This window comes from Clupea harengus, chromosome 11 (genome assembly GCF_900700415.2).
Source record: "Clupea harengus chromosome 11, Ch_v2.0.2, whole genome shotgun sequence".
NCBI lineage: Eukaryota > Metazoa > Chordata > Actinopteri > Clupeiformes > Clupeidae > Clupea > Clupea harengus.
This window is the reverse complement of record NC_045162.1, coordinates 19,799,691-19,816,589: the sequence shown is the minus strand read 5'-3', so window position 1 is coordinate 19,816,589 and position 16,899 is coordinate 19,799,691. Positions and strand designations below refer to the sequence as shown.

General features: G+C 41.5%; 1 protein-coding gene across 1 annotated transcript; it reads right to left on the bottom strand.

The window, feature by feature from the left end:
- Window positions 1–1,206: 1,206 nt before the first annotated feature.
- mchr2a (melanin concentrating hormone receptor 2a) lies at window positions 1,207–15,184 on the bottom strand. The gene is made up of 5 exons (XM_012824552.3): window positions 14,310–15,184; window positions 12,818–13,027; window positions 6,234–6,428; window positions 4,952–5,071; window positions 1,207–1,604 (listed from the first exon to the last, which is right to left on the bottom strand). Exons 1-5 carry the CDS (start codon window positions 14,510–14,512, stop codon window positions 1,307–1,309), a joined length of 1,026 nt encoding a protein of 341 aa, XP_012680006.3. The 5' UTR covers window positions 14,513–15,184; the 3' UTR covers window positions 1,207–1,306.
- Window positions 15,185–16,899: the final 1,715 nt, after the last annotated feature.

Below are 16,899 nucleotides of genomic sequence, written 5' to 3'. Positions count from 1 at the left end.
TTAGGATAGATAGATAGATGCGCTTTTGTCTTTGCCCCCAAAAAGTACATAAAGCATGGCATAATGCCTACATAATATTTATGGTCTAATATGTGATGAATTATGCGTTGCCAGGGGGATGTTCACTAGGTTTATGAACAGAGATCTCCTTTCAAAGGGAGTTGATGGATTATACCTGTGAGTGTACCTGCTTCAAAAGCTGAAAAGTCCAGAACAGGTCGGATGTTTTCCGCAACATAGCCTCTTAGCACCTAAAGGGCCTTAATTTCATTGATGGGCAGCAACTGGGAACAAGCAATGAGTCCGCTGTGCATGAACTAAAGCTAATTTAATAACTTGCTAATTTAATACCATGAGCAAGAGCTTAAGCGCAAACATCGGTGTGTCAGTGCAATGCTCCCACACGCCACACAATAGCTCCAGTTCATGCGCAACAGACAGAAGTTAAGGCCTAAACTATCAACTCACATGTACATCATAACATAAAGCACACGCAGTTCATCTTTTATACAGTAAAAATGTAACTGCCTTGGAGATTTATCTATATCTATGTGCAACTCATCATAATACAAGTAATATAAGCATTGTTAGCCTCCTCCACATTTACCTTAAATAGGAATCCATCCATCCCCTACCGATATTATGTTGTACACATGCAGATGCAGAAATAGCACCAATTCACAATCTCACTTTGTCTGACCATCTCAGCCCAGAAATGTGCTGATGAACAAGTTTACCGTGTCTGTTCTTCCAACACTTCCAATTGTCTGGGCCTTAGGAGATATCACAAGTAGAAATGTAAAGACCTGTGCTCGTTTTAAGTCACATAGTCACTTAAGCTCCTCTCTACCACCTGGACCTGGATGGCCCCAGCACCTCCGCTCTGAGTCACAAGCTGGATTGGGACGTGTGGTGGATGTCAGAGGAGGAAGGAGGCTCAACAGGATGTAGGTGACAGGGATTGGAGACTGCAGAGGGTGGGACGTAACTGTGCTGATGAGCAAGCTTAGATGTTCATCATAAGCCAAAAGCTATTTGTTATAAACTCTCTACTTTCTCAAACCTGCTGGTTTCACCTTTTGTGACATCAGAGATTAAGGACTTAGTAGAATTTGGCTAAATATCTACCTCAAAGAATCTGACTAACTCAGGTCAGACGTCATAAACCACTTTGTGTGAGACTAGCTATCATCATAGACTGGATTGGTGCACGCTGCAGTACAGGAACTAGATTAGAGCGTGCTGTGGAGGTTCATAAACTGGATTGGAGCACGTTGTGAGTCAAAAACTGATCTGGACCACGCAGTCAGAGTGTGCTGTGCTGGGCTGCTGGGTTGAGGGTCAGGCGCTGTGCCGTGCGGAGGCGCAGGCGGAAGTGTCCGCTCAGCAGGATGTAGATGAAGGGGTTGACGCTGCTGGCGGCGTAGCTGAGGCACACTGACAGGTAGTAGCAGGTGTGGTAGGCCAATGACGGCCGCAGCACACTCAGGTTCACCAGCTGCAGCACGTGGTACGGTCCCATGCTCACCAGGTACACCGACACCAGGACCAGGACCGTCTTGGTCAGCCGGATCACCCGCTCTCTCGGCACACTGGTATTGTACCTGTGGCACAAACAAGGCACAGCATGGGGTTACCAAACCTGGGGAATTCACGAGAAAAACTCAAATTCATGCAGTGGACATGTAGCCTACATGAGCATACAGCTGAGCAACAAAACAAGCTTGAGAGGAAGACCGATTCCGAAGACCCCAGGGGTCACGGCTCCAGGGGTCACGGCTCCAGGGCATTGCATTCTGTCCTTGATTGAGGTGTTTGTCTTGAAATAGTCTACTTCAAGCCTGGGGAATCTGGAACCGATACTCTCAAATCTATTTCTGATGCCGAAAGGAAGTTGATCCATAGTAATACGTCAATCACTTTTCACTCAGTAATGAGACAATTGATTATCTGAATTGTAGTGCGTGTTTGTGAATGTGAGTTGCTTTGTTTGTGTGTGTGTGTGCGTGTGTGTGTGCTTATGACTGTTTGTTAGAGAGAGTATAATATATGCCAACAACCACAATTGCTTTATGCACAGAATATCACACTATCAGCTATCAGTTGCTGTTCATATTTCTGCCTTGGGCTGTCTGCTGGACTCATTTGACACGCTGTCATATCCTACACACCAAACAGCAGCCTGCTTTTGAAGGAAACAAAGCCTCGAAGCCATTTAAAACACAAAGTAGCGTTTCATTATTCCCATATCATGCCACCCACTGTGACAGTCCTTTCACAAGAGCAATTCAAAAGGATTTCCTGTCAACCTCCAAGTATAAAACCATTCAAATGATTCTGCTCCTTGGTGTAAGGCTTCGCTTAGGTACCGCTGCGCAGTCAATAAACACAACTTCAATGCACAAATCCACAACTAAAGAAAACAGATGATATCTTGGTGGAGTGCTTTGTGGGTGATTTTCTCCATTTCTCTCTCACTTCCGCTGTTGAAACATGTTTGTTCAAACAGATCAGGTAGAGGCGGCCTCTGATATGGCGTTATACTTTCGGATCATTGTCAGATTAACGGCCAGCTCTGTTCCGTATCGACACTGGAGGGACCATTACAGCTGACCCACACTTCCCCGCCAGCAGCACTACTGAAGCTAGTGGATATCCAAACGCCCATTGGCATGTTCAGTCATACAATAAACTGTAACAGGCTTTTAGCTTCATGAATCTCAACAAGAATACATTGAGAAACGTGCTGTCTGACCAGCATCTCCATGACATACTCACTCTAGCAGTGAGTCAGATGGAACCTAACATTGAGAGACTTTTAAAAAGCAAGGACAGGCTTCATGTCTCCCACTGATAAGCACTTCATTAATTACATTTTTTTTTACATTCCTGCTTTCAAAGTAGTATTCACGGAAAGAAACTGCGCCTTTGACAGTGGCTGTTGTCTGTATCAGTGCGTGGGCTCCAAAAAAGTTACATAGACAAAAATCAAGGCCGGAGCTCGCTCTCAAGAAAGTACCTTAAACACCGAGTTTTTCATCCGAAAATGGTTTATTGGCTTCACCAAACAAGAAACCTGAAGTGCAAGTGCAGAAGTTCACAGCATAGGACATGGATTAATCACAATGCATTTACGCAAACAATTAACAAGCACCAGAATCTTTTCTACTGTACATTAAACCATCTCCATCTACCGTCTACATGAAACCATCAAGTTCAGCATGGAATGTGATCCTTTCAAGATCAGTTTTTTAGACACCTGGGTCATACATGAAAGTGATGCCATTCACACATCTCTTTATGTCAAACCTACTGATAAAAACAGTATCTTGCATGCTTCCAGCTTCCATCCCACCTCTTTGAAACAGAGACTTCCGTACAGCCAATTCCTGAGAGTGAGGAGAATCTGCAGTGATGACCAAGACTTCCGGATTGAGACAGACAAAATGTACAGACAAAATGTACAGACAAAATGTACAGACAATTCCACGCAAGAGGCTACAGCAAGGGCACACTGGACCGGGCCCTGTACAAGTTAAATTCGGCCCAGAGTGACACCCAAAATAATAAGAAAAAGAACAAGGACCATTCTGTGATCTGCTGCACCACCTACACACCTCTGACCAATCAGATTGAAAATGTAATTAGGAAACATTGGGATGTCCTTAACACAGATCAAGCATGTTCAACTCTTTTTGGAGATCCGCCACTCTTTGCACACTCCAGGGCCAGAAATATAAGAGACATCTTGGTGCATGCGCACACGTTTGACCGTTCCAAGACACCACGGGAACGACTAGATGATGCAAAAGGCTTTTTCCCCTGCCGGAATTGCACATCGTGCACCACTACAGGTATGAAGAGAACCAGTAAATTAAAATGCTCCAAGTCGGGTAAAAAATATACTATCAACAAATTCATAACTTGCAGCTCTGTGAATGTAATTTATTTACTAACATGTCCTTGTGGATTACAATACATTGGCAAGACCAACAGGCAACTGAGAATCCGAATCAACGAGCACAGGAGTGCCATCCACAGGAAGGACATGAGATCACCAGTGGCCAGACACTTCTCCATGGCTGAGCACAAGATTAGTGACTTGGAGGTAGTGGCAATTGAACGTATATCACCCAGCCGCAGAAGCTGTGAGGTGGAAAGTAAATGATTGCAATGTGAAGCGCGCTGGACCTTCTACATGGGCACATTGTCTCCTGGAAGACTCAACAAAGACTTTGACCTGACTTTTTTTCTGTAACCTTGGACATTCCTGTGTGACCTATATCAATGTTTCTCAACTGCCACATGCACTTGCAATGAAATGTAGTATGATATAGATGTTGGATGAAATGTTTGGGTCTGTGCTAGACGATTGAACATGCAGCTGGTCTCTGGTGCTTGTTAATTGATTGCCAATTAATTGTTTGCGTAAATGCATTGTGATTGGTCCATTTGAATCCTGCTAATGAGGGCATGTCCTATATATGCTGTGAACTTCTGCACTCGCACTTTAGGTTTCTTGTCTGGTGAAGCCAATAAACCATTTTTGGATGAAAAACTCTGTGTTTAAGGTACTTTTTTGAGAGCGACATTCCTGCTTTCAAAATAAATAAATAAATAAATTAAAAGTCTACCTTTTATTATAGTACTATTAATGTTAATGTTAATTTTGCACAAATATGCAATACATTCCGATGTAATGGGGCATGACCTAACATGAACCTTTGGTGTTGGCCCTCGGCCCTCCTCTCCGAATAATATTTGGCCCCTGAAAGGAAGATATGTGGGCACCCCTGCATTAAAGGGACAGCTGTAAGCTGCATTTGTATCTATAAGAAATAAAAAGATTGCACTAGGTTTTATGCACTATAATGCACAATAATTTCCTTGGCTTTCTTTCTCTCTCTCTCTCGCTCTCTGTCCATCCATCCATCCATCATGCGTAACTCACTGGTGTGCCTTGTTGTTCCTCCGGTACATTTTCCAGGTGTAGCACAGGATGAGGAGGTAGCAGAGGAGAATGAGAGACAGAGGGAGGAAGAAGGCCACCATGGTCTGGTAGATGGTGTACCTGCAAAGACAGAACAAAAACAAAGATTTAAACCACAAACATGAATGTGTACAAGCTAGTTTTGAAGAGCTCTGCAAGGCCAAAGATCGACCAGCCGTTGATTGACTGAAGCCGAGGGATGACTACCGTTAAGGTCTCCTGGTTGACTCATACCGTCCACTCCTTCAGAAGTGTGTTTTGTTCCTTGAGGTAACTTAGGCCTTCTATGTGAGATGAGTTCAACAGTACCCTCATTGTTTTACTCTACCTCTATGACACACCACCAAGCATGCAATTCTGCAATGTCCAGTGAATGGCCATTGTCACTGCTAAGGGGGGGGGGTTTGGACATGGTGATTGTGGCTGATTGCATGACTATAAGATGCCCTGAGCACAGTGCACACCTCCTCACACAGTGCAGACTCTTGACTTACGTAAGTGATTATGTAAGCCATTGTGTGACAGTCAATATTTATGAACACATGACAACATGTGATACATCAATGTATAGAGTCCCAGAAATGTGTTTAAAACTCCAGACCCAGAACCATCCGACGCATGAGTTACAACCCCGGATCTAGAAATATCCTTACACGAATTAACCAATGTATACATCCCTTACAGAAGGTGCCTGTGGAATGCGTCAGCTCAGGAAGTACACCTACTAGCTCTGGTGAATTCAGAATGGTATATCTGATATTACATTTTTTAATAATTACACAATAATACAACAATAACAATTATTGTTATTAATAATTGTGAAAAATCACGGATTCATAAATAACAATACTTATTATTACTTATAAATAATAGTACACAATAATAATTAATATTATTATTGCTGATATTATGTTGCCAATGTTCTTTATGTCAATAACTTTTGTAGTAATTAATTTTGGATAAAAACATCTTAAGCCTTTGTTAGTCATTCATTTCTAATCTATAAAGGATATTTTAATAGAAATAACCCTAATCATAAAACAACTCCTAATCCTTAACATTAGTACACCTTTTGTAAGAATGACTGGGGGGGTTGATAAATAAATAAATAAATAAATGATCAACTACATAAAATCTCAAATCTACATCCGCTTAAAAAACAGTGCCACTAGTCTGGATGGCACTAGTCTGGATAAGGCCCAGATTCCACCCCCCAGGCAGGGACTTGCTGCCAGTGGCGTACCAAAGCAGTGCCCTGCGGGACGCCAGGTTCATGGAGCAGCTCTCCAGGCCGTCAGGGAAGCGGAGGACCTCAGAGTGGACCCAGGCGGGCAGCGCTAGGACGCCGGAGACGGCCCACACAAACAGGTTGATCCAAATGGTCTTCGAGCGCGTCCTCAGGCTCATCAGGCGGAAGGGGTGCACCAGCGCTAGATACCTAACAGGGTCAGCCGCAAAAGTGAAAGGTTAGAGGGTCAAAGGTTAGGGGTGACTAACCTTTGACCCAAATGACTCAGAAAGGAGCTAACAAATGACTCAGAAAGGAGCCAAAGGCCATCACTGCTGTGAGTCATGGTTAGACATGCCCTTTTTAAAATAACTTTCAAAAGCTTTCTTGTAAAATACTGTCATGTAGAAATAATTTCACTGAGTGATTATACTGCAACTGTAACTACTGTGACAATGACAAATGTCATGAAAAGGATGCCGACTAACAGTGTGTCATTATTTGTTCACATTAAAACTCACTATTGTGCTACTGGTTAATTGTCTTTAACTGTCTTGTACTACTCCATATACTCTGCAAGACCATTTCACCATAACATCAGAGGCAGACACAACAGACCAACACTGAGGGACAAATAAGCTGCACACAGGAAAGGCAGAACAGCACTGAACAGTGTGATATACGGTAATGCCCACTCGAGATAAACTTTATTGACATCCAGAAGGCCTTTGACAGCAGCCATAAAGACAGCCTCTGGAAGATACTAAGGAGTTATGTCATCCCCTCCCATATGGTGAACATCATCCAATATAAACTACTACATAAACCTTTCCTGTTCCCTAGGAACAAACAACACCAGCTGTGCGGTAGGCTCTGGAGTCCGTCAAGGATGTATAATGGCAGCGCTATAGTTCAATATCACCATGGAGCGTGTCATGTGGAGAACAGAGGACAAAGTGAAAGGAATTTCTTGTACTCTCGACACTGTGCTCAAACACCTTGACTTTTTCGAAAAGACTGAGTCTATATTCCTATGGACAAATAGCACTGGTGAGCACAACCACAACAAACCCCAAATCATGATAAATGGACAAGAACTAGAAAACACAACTTGCTTCACAGACATAGGCGCCATTGTTTGCTAAGATGGACATTCAAAATCCGAAAAAAAGAAAGCAAAGAATCACCTTCACAAGACAAATTTGGAAAACCAACCAATATAGTACGTACATATATAACTCAAGTCTACTCTATGGTGCAGAATACTGGCAAACAACAAAACAGAACAGGACACCCACAATTTATCTACCTTCCGCACATTAGGCCTTTGTAAGACCCTGCACAACCTTTTGTTCTGCGGCGCATATTCGTTTGAGAACTGAAATGCTTTCGAACTGCACGTGTTCTCTTTGTGTGATGTTAGAGATACAAAGACGAGACCGATGGAAAAATGCCAGCTTGGGAAAAAAATAGCATCTTAGCACAGGGACTTCCTTCACTGTGAAAAACCCCACAGAAAGGTCCTTCTCTGGGTTGGCTTCCACTGTCTGCTGAGTATAATGCCTGCTGCAATGGTTGGCATAATGTAAGACATACACGTTCATACACGCTGGCTGCTGTGTATATATTAGCATATTTTACATGCTTACATGTTTAAATGACTGTGACTAATAAATTACTGAGCTAGTACATCACCTGAAATCACTCCTGAAGGCTTTGTGGAAAGGTTAATGCACTGTATGCTTGGGAGCATGTTTTCAATGTGTTGGAGCATGATTTGTTTGTGTGTGTGTGTGTGTGTCTGTGTGTGTGTGTGTCTGTGTGTGTGTGTGTGTGTCTGTGTGTGTGTGTGTGTGTGTGTGTGTGTGTGTGTGTGTGTGTGTGTGTCTGTGTGTGTGTGTGTGTGTGTGTGTGTGTGTGTGTGTGTGTGTGCGTGTGTGTGTGTGTGTGCGTGTGTGTGTGCGTGTGTGTGTTTGTCAACTATTTGCTGTTGGTGGCCCATCTCCTGCTACTGAGTTTCTTTTTTTTTCTTTTTTTTACCTAAAATACAACGATAAAAGGAAGTCTGCAACCCCCCTAATCCACATATCACTGAATGACATCTTATGAACCAGCAGGTAACCATGGCTGAAAAATTAATGCTGTCTACTCAGTATGCTTGGCTTGATTCTTTAAGGGATGAACAAGAGTTAAATAAAAGAACATTTGCATCATCATACCTCCAGGCTATCAAAGAGAGAATCCAATTTGCCAACTTGCATGTGACATGCACACAGAACAGGGATGCAAATCTTTACAGGGGGGATCCAAGAACAGGCATGTCAGTAGAAACAATGACCGTACCTGCATACAACCTGTGAATCAAATCACACATACACAAATACACACTCCTACATGAAAAAATCCTCAAACACATGCATATAAATAACCCCCGTACACACACACACACACACACACACACACACACACACACACACACACACACACACACACACACACACACACACACATACACACATACACTCACACACACACACACACACACACACAAACATACACTGAAAAAAAACATTTCATCTTATTTTGGTGGTTAGATTAATATTCTACAGTGCACCTTCTTCAGTCCAATATGCATTACTGCTCTCCTGCGGAAACTGATTTAGCATGAGCTAATCAATATGCTCAGACACACCGATCACCACTGGAGAAGGGGCAAGCTGCAGAGGGGGATCACAGAGCAGTTACACATGGGAAGTACGGTATGTGTCTAAAAGTATAAATTAATAAACATTAACATAATGTAGATGTCAATAAGCCTCCCCAAACACTCACTGGCTTCTACTAACAAACCATGCAGAGAACCGTGATGGGTATAAATCTCTGGTTTGGGAGTATAAAGACTAAATAGGCGTATACTGTGCACTTTTTAAATGGAATAATCCCATAAATGCAATAACTTCTCACAAACGTAAAACATAATTTCCTGCAGGAGGACGTTATTATGTTTGTGGTTTTGGTAAAAATGTGTTCTTAGGTTTATGGTATGCAACAGCCGCAGGGGATTCATTACCTTTGTGGGATTATCCTGTTTAAAAAATGCAGATTTAAATTATGTTTGTGGTTTATTACATTTGTAGGGAGTTATTACCATACTTTATGAATGAATTAAAATGAACCGAATTGAATTGAATTGAGCATGAACATTTACTATGAATGAATGTAAAAGGAACATGTGAGCCTCTGATTTGGGAGTTGCTTCACCTGAGATGTTAAGCCTCTGCAGAGTGGTTAGGAGGACTATAGAGCTCATCTCAGCACAGCCCGAGAGCCAGAGTGGTTAGGAGGACTGTAGAGCTCATCTCAGCACAGCCTGAGAGCCTTTTAGCCATACAGGAAATATATCCGTCACACCACATGAACGCTAAGCTTACAAAATCACAGTGCACTGCAGTCATCCAGCACACCCTGCCAGGCTACCATTCCAGGCTGCAGTGGGGGGAATTTACCAGGACAACCAGGCACAGACAACCAGAATAAACATCAGCTTTTACTGGTTTCTACTTGCAGGGGACATTACAGGCCTACTCTCAAAGACTGCTCACATAAAGAAAAACAAAATTAGACTAGACAAAACAACTGTTATTACTAGTGCTGTCAAACGATTAAAATATTTAATCGCGATTAATCGCATTTATGTCATAGTTAACTCAAAATTAATCGCGATTAATCGCAAATTTTGATCTATTCTAAATGTCCCTTCGTTTATTTTATTTTTTTGCATCATTTCATTTTTACTTTAATGCCCTTATCAACATGGAAAAGTTAATTGGCTTGCTTTATGCAAATGTTTTATTTGATTGAAAACCAATATTGCCAAACAGGGCGGTACAAAATAAAATTATAAAGTGCACATTTCAGGTAAACAAGGACTCAGCCTATAGTGCAGTTAAACCATGGCTTAATATTTTCTTTTTTTCAAGTTTGCTGGGAACATAGCAGTCAGGCCTCTTATTTCAGAAACATTGAACCGTAACAGTTAGGTTACCAATAAAAGGTAAGCCTACTACTTCTTTGCTTTCAGCCAGCCTCCTGTTGACATTTTCAGACAACAGTGAAGCTCGCTTCTTTTGCACAACACAACTTTTAAAAGTAAACTTTCCATTCAGAAGCTTTTTATCATCCATTTCGCCGTATCGCGCTCACAATTCACTCAAACCGTAACGTTAGCCTACTACACAGTTTGCAAGGCCAAAAAGAATGTTAATCTTAAAAAAAAAAATCCGCGTTAATCTGGCGATAAAAAAATTAACGGCGTTAAAATGGGTTTGCGATAACGCCGTTAATAACGCGTTAAACTTACAGCACTCGTTATTACATATAGACAAGAATAGAATACAAGCCAAGGCTCTATTCACAAACACTCATTTATCGCTTTTCTCATTGACCTACCATGCTAGTTGTAAGGGTTAAAAATACAGCTCTCTGCTCCTCTTAATGAAGTCTGGACCTCATCAGTGTACAGAGAGAGAGAAAGAGAGAGAGAGAGAGAGAGAGAGTCCTCAAGAGTCTGGTATCAGCAATCAGAGGTCTGAACTGTATTGACGAGCCGTCTGCCCTCCACATCCTCAACACAAGCTTGAGCTAACAATTGCATGTTTACAGACACAGTGCACACTACTCATCAAAACACATCCCAACGGACCTCTAGGGTTTGTCAGAATAAGTGTGTAGTTACCTCTCTCTTCCCAAAGACACAATTAAATGGGTCAAAAAAATGGAGGGGTAGAGGTGTGTGATAAAGATCAATCAAAAGTAACCTGGCAACTGGCCTAGAAAATACACTGTTAAGATGGATACAACTCTATACAATACAATCTATTTTTTCCCAAGATATCCCCATAACTCCATATATCTCCCTGGACAGTTTGCATTGCACAGGTTATTGAGTGCAGACATGTCTGGGAGTGTATATAAGGGTGAGTATTTAAGCCTGAACAGCTCACGCCTTGGGACAGTAACTGCCACCCAGTTAAACTCTTATTTCCAGAGATGAACTGTACAGTAATTAACACTAGCTAGGTTTCCATCCAACTTTTTAATGTGAATTTTGATCATGCGAATAAGAAATCCTGAGTGGAAACACTTGACATTTTAGTAACATCTTGTGAGTCAAATAAGGAATGAGTTCGCTGGAGGGGTGTGGATTAACTACCGATTCACACAGGGTATAATGCGGCTAAGATTGATGGTAACATTATTAGCAACAAATCGCATTTGTTGAGATTTTATGATGTGTTTTTCTGTTAAAGCCCTTACAACCTGACGTTTTAAACCCACAGCTGTTCAGAACTCCTCCTCTGATTAGGAGAGTGTCCATTTTTTATTTGCAGATGGAAACACATATTCACATTCTTTTTAGCCAAATTTTCATAAATGCACTTCAAATATGTGAATAAGTTTGATGGAAACCCAGCTACTGCCAAAATAATAGGGCTTCTGCCAGCGCAAAGTCTCAATTCCTAGAGTGCCCATACTCTCATCATATATATTATATACCTGTGCTATTAAATCAATTTGGCTAAAAGAATATTTGGTAACACTTTCTATGAAGGCTGCCTCTATAAGGCCCTATAAGGGTTCCAAGACATACTACACGGAGAAAGTGTTCCACTGCACAGGATATCGAACCGGTAGTAGTGACAACAGTTCTTCATCAGGTAATTAGCAGCTAGCAGTGCTTTGACCATAGACATATAAACACCTTTGACTCTCTCACTAGTCTATCTATCACCTGTAAGTCCCTAATGAGCTGGGGTTCTATTTCACTTTGCAATGCAAATTTTGACATTTTAAATATATTCACTGAAAGGAGGTGGATTAACTCCTCCATAGGGTATTATGTGACTAAGATTGATAGAAACTGGTTTATTAGTATCAAATCCCATTTGTACTGTCTTTATTACATATTTAAATTAAAGTGGCTCTAAACAACCTGAAGATATGAACTCCCAGCTGTATAAAACATTTCTGAAAATCTTCCCATAACACAGCCGTTGGAAAAGCCCACAGACTCGTGTTTGCTTCAGCCGCCTTTAATGAATTCACTCAAAATAGGCAAAAGAAAACCCAGCTGTGGACGTTGAATTTCTAGATATTGCACTCATCTCATTACCTGATTGACAACCAAAGGTCTAGATCAGATGCTAATCTCAGGTTCAGAATCTCAGACTGTATAAACAGTGATTTGCATGCTAACTGATGCAGTAATTTCCTCTCTGAACATTGCCCTCAAATCCTTGCCAATGTGTCATTCAAATGAATAGCAGAAAGCAGAATGTGTGTATGTTTGTGTGTGTGTGAGTGTGTGTATGTGTGTGTGTGTGTGTGTGTGTGTGTGTGTGTGTGTGTGTGCGGTGTGCGCAGAGGGACATCTTGGCGCCTAAATTATTAATTAAATGTTGTCAGTGTCCTTCATCTTCAACCACGCTGAATTTGATGAGAAGTGTAATGGATTATAATCATTACCCTCACTTTTAGATGTTCATAACATTCATGTTCATATGTCATGAGATGATGAGCACAGCCTGCATGTGACTCACCTGTCCAGGCTCATAGCGGTCATGATGACGGCACAAGCCACCTGGTTGCAGTTGTCCAGGGAGGAGATGATGGTGCAGAGGGTGTTCCCAAACACCCACTGGCCCCCTCGGGCCCACTGGTGGATCAGGAAGGGCATGACGGTGACGTGCACCAGGTCGGCCCCCGCCAGGTTGCACATGTACACATCAGGAACCGTCTTCTTGGGAGACCTGCACAGGAACACACAGCTGCAGTTGACACAGCACATTCGCCATAGCCTCTCAACACACCAACACACAGCCCCCAACCATAGTGTGAATTACAATGGGATATGGGGTCATGACTTTGACCCTCCCAAAGAAGGCAAAAGTCATAGTTTGTCTAAGTTCCATTTAAACTCAGAAGAAAAAGTTGCCCCCCCCCTCCCCCACACTGTATGCACTCTGTCTCAAACCCCACCTGTACACTAATACTGCCTCTACTGCACCCCATCCTTCAGCTGAAAAACATTGGCTGTATGACATTCAATTATATGGTAATCATAGTTAGGCATAATTGTGCAACAGGGGTCTATGAGCTACTGAGCAGAGATATGGATTGATCCATTCAAACATAATTAAATAGCCACAGGTCAGTGTAGTGTTGTGAGAGAATGTGAAAAAAAACGTTGCTTGGCTCTGAAATGAAAATGAAGACTCATTTTAAAGCAATCAATAGCCAATAACATTCCGCATTACACCATCCATGAAGGTGTGGACAAGGTATTAGTCTCAACACAGCCACAGACTTTTTCCTGTCATAGATTCTTTTTAACACCGTTTCAACATTTGAACAGTTTAACATTTTTAACTTAGTTTCATTAATCAGTTAAAAAGACATTTTTTATTTGTTTAGAGCTTTTGCTTTATACGGATTAAACCTGCCCGGTTCAAATTGACTATGTATCATTCCATTCTTTGGGTTGGTTAGGCGCATTACTGTTGTATTAATAATTAGGCTAGGTACCAACAGGTAAAATAGGCTAAACGGTAGACCCTGACCATACTATGTAATTACAAAGTAAGTTGGGCTATAAACTCATCACCAAATAGGTTAGTTACAGGCTACGGTGTAAGAGCACAGCCATGCTTAATCTGAACAATACTTGGTTAATTAGGGTTCTCGTTCTCCTTCCGATTTTGCGCCCCCCCCTGGATGACCCACTCCACACGAACCACTAATGTACACAGTGCATCATAATATAGTTAGGAATTTCAATACCTCGACTAAAACAGTCAGGTCATACTTTTGATATTATTGAACTAATGCATTACAATGTAGAAAAAACGCGTAACAGAAAACTTCAGCGAGAAAAAGACAGACGACAGTCAGTGAATAATCAGTGGTATTTCCGATAACTTCTAATAGCAGATAATTACTGTACCATACATTTAGACACGTTAATATATCTTTACAATATATATAAATTCCCAAAAATTAAGTCTATTTGTGCAACATTATTTTGTACCATACCTCAGAATAGTTGCCAGTACCAGAATGTTCCCCACCAAGCCTGTGGAACAGAGAAAACCTACGAAAGCTGGTAAAATAGTTGTCTCGGTGACCTCGACAATACTGTAGTACTCATCTTCGTGGACATCGCCAATCCATGAGCTGTTTGATGAAAGGGTGCAGTTCACAAATGCTGAGTCCACTTCATTCATGTTTGTGTTCATTAATATAGACACAAATACTCCTGTTCAACCGTTAACATGTCTCAGCGTCCATAGTAAATATTTGGAACGAATTCTGGCTGAATATCAGCTGAGGTGCCGAGGTAGCGCATCTCTTGCCCTTGCAGTCCGAGAGACCTGCGTTTTCTGCACACCGCACAAAGGTTGATTGCACTCATTGCAGCCAGCGCAAGCCTCTACTGCCAACTGCCAACGTAATTGCCAGAGATGTTAGACACGTAGTGAATCAGCGCAGGAAGTAGGCGATCCCTATGCTCCTGCCCAAGTGCATATGTTTAAAGCAAAAAAAAAAAAAAACATTTTCGTACAACTATTTTGTGTCACTGTGTATAATAAATGTTTAATTTCTGCTTAGCCAAGGCCAGCCGTTGGCCATTTAAACTCTGTAATATGTTCCAATAGACATGAAATAATTGGGAAAATGGAGACCATCAAATCCTGTTGAATGGACTGGTTGCTGGAAAACAATGTTTTGTCTTCTTCTTACCTTTCTATTCTTTTCTATTTCTGCTTTTACACGTCTTACATGTCAACAAGCTAAGAGCAACACGTTTTACGTATCACCAAAGTAAGAGCAACTAATGAGAATGCGAGTGGTCTTAATGGCATTACCGAGCTGTGCTTCAAAATGTCTGATAAGATGAATAAAGGAAGCCCAAAGTTTCAGTGCTTTAGTGTGTGTAGTTAGTGCCACATGAACAGGAACTGTATAATGCCACCCAGAGATAGCTACCACCCCTTTAACATGAGGGGATGTGTGAGTTTGTGTAATAAGCAGGGTGAGTAACTGTGAAGTACAGTGTAAGAAATATACAAGTACAGATACGATTGTTGTAAGTGGCAATTACTGGGTAATTTATAAACAACATAAACAACAAATAAGGGAAGTATAAATGTTTTTGATTTCACCGTCTTTCTAATGTAGGCCTGTAACTATCTGCTAAGTATAGTGTAAGTATAGTTTAGTGCCCTGTACCTTCCTGTAACTTCTCTAAAGTACAGTGTAGTATAAGCTGTATGGGCTGTAAATATAAAAAGCTTTGTACCATTTACCTTCCTGTGACGATAGACCTATAGTGTAAGTGTAGCTTAGTACCCTCTACTTTCCTTTAACTATCTGGTAAGCACATTGTATGCCCCTTGTAAGTAATTTTGAAGTAACACATAATTAGTCCTACTTTCAGAAAAAAGGTGAAAAAAACATTTACTCTTCCTATTTGTAAAATGTTTGTAGTTAGTATTTTACAATCATACCCTGCACTTATGTTTATTTATTGTGCTTTTTATCTCTTTATTTGGACAGGACAGTGAAGTGATGACAGGAGGCTAGGCGGAGAAGAGGTGGGGAGAGGACTGGGAAATGACATCAGGCCAGACTTGAAGCACGTAAATGGGGGGACTTATCGGCTTGCGCCACTCCCCCCCCCCCCCCGGTGAATCTAATTCTTAGGGCACTACACTTGTGGTCACCTACTAAATGTGCTGCACCCACTTAAATGATGCAACCACAGCCACCACTGGAAGATGAGGCACTTCAGAGAATTACACCTTCGATCCAAAAAAAAGAAGAAATAAACTGACACGTGAACTGAGAGCTAAACATCAGTTTGGCTTATTAGGCAATGTTTCATCCAACCAAATAAACTAGATCAGACAGCTGCTATCTGAAGAGATGAAGCAGATTGAAAAAGAGATTTTCTGGAGGTGAATGCAGATGACTCTCTTTGATGCTCAGAAAACAGAGATGAAGGCATGGCTTCTTCACATCACAGGTGCTCAATCAGAGCATGTTGAATCTGAAGGAGTTGCGAATCAGGATTAAAGATCAGAGTTAATAATGATTGACAATAATCAATAATCCAATGAATCATATATTTATTTGTATTTGTTGCCTCTTAATTAGACCTCTCCTCTCAGGTCATGTCAGAGTGTCACTGTATTCCTTATACCCCCACCCCCATGATACAGGCCTCTGAAACATTTCCTCATGGCTGGATCCTTTAATTAACAACTTCCCCTGTGAACCAACATTGTGGCAGGTTCGGTATCAGAGTAGCTGGCCGATATTCATCTAGGGTCGGGGCTATTGGTTGACACCCATTAGTCTGTTTACTTAAACTTGGACTGTTTCAATGTCTAATCAGAGACACGGGTGAATCTGCTGAGTGAAACCTTCCTCTTTCCATTGATGCGCATCATTACAAGAATAAAGCCGGTTTCCTGATTGATTATTCTCCGACCACCATTCTTTCGTATTCGAAAAAATACCAACAGTTATGGAGGTTCAACCGTGAAATATATTTTTGGATTTGCTGTAAGATCCTAATCAACCATCATCACCCAGGTTGGCAGAGCACTCTTTAGGTCAG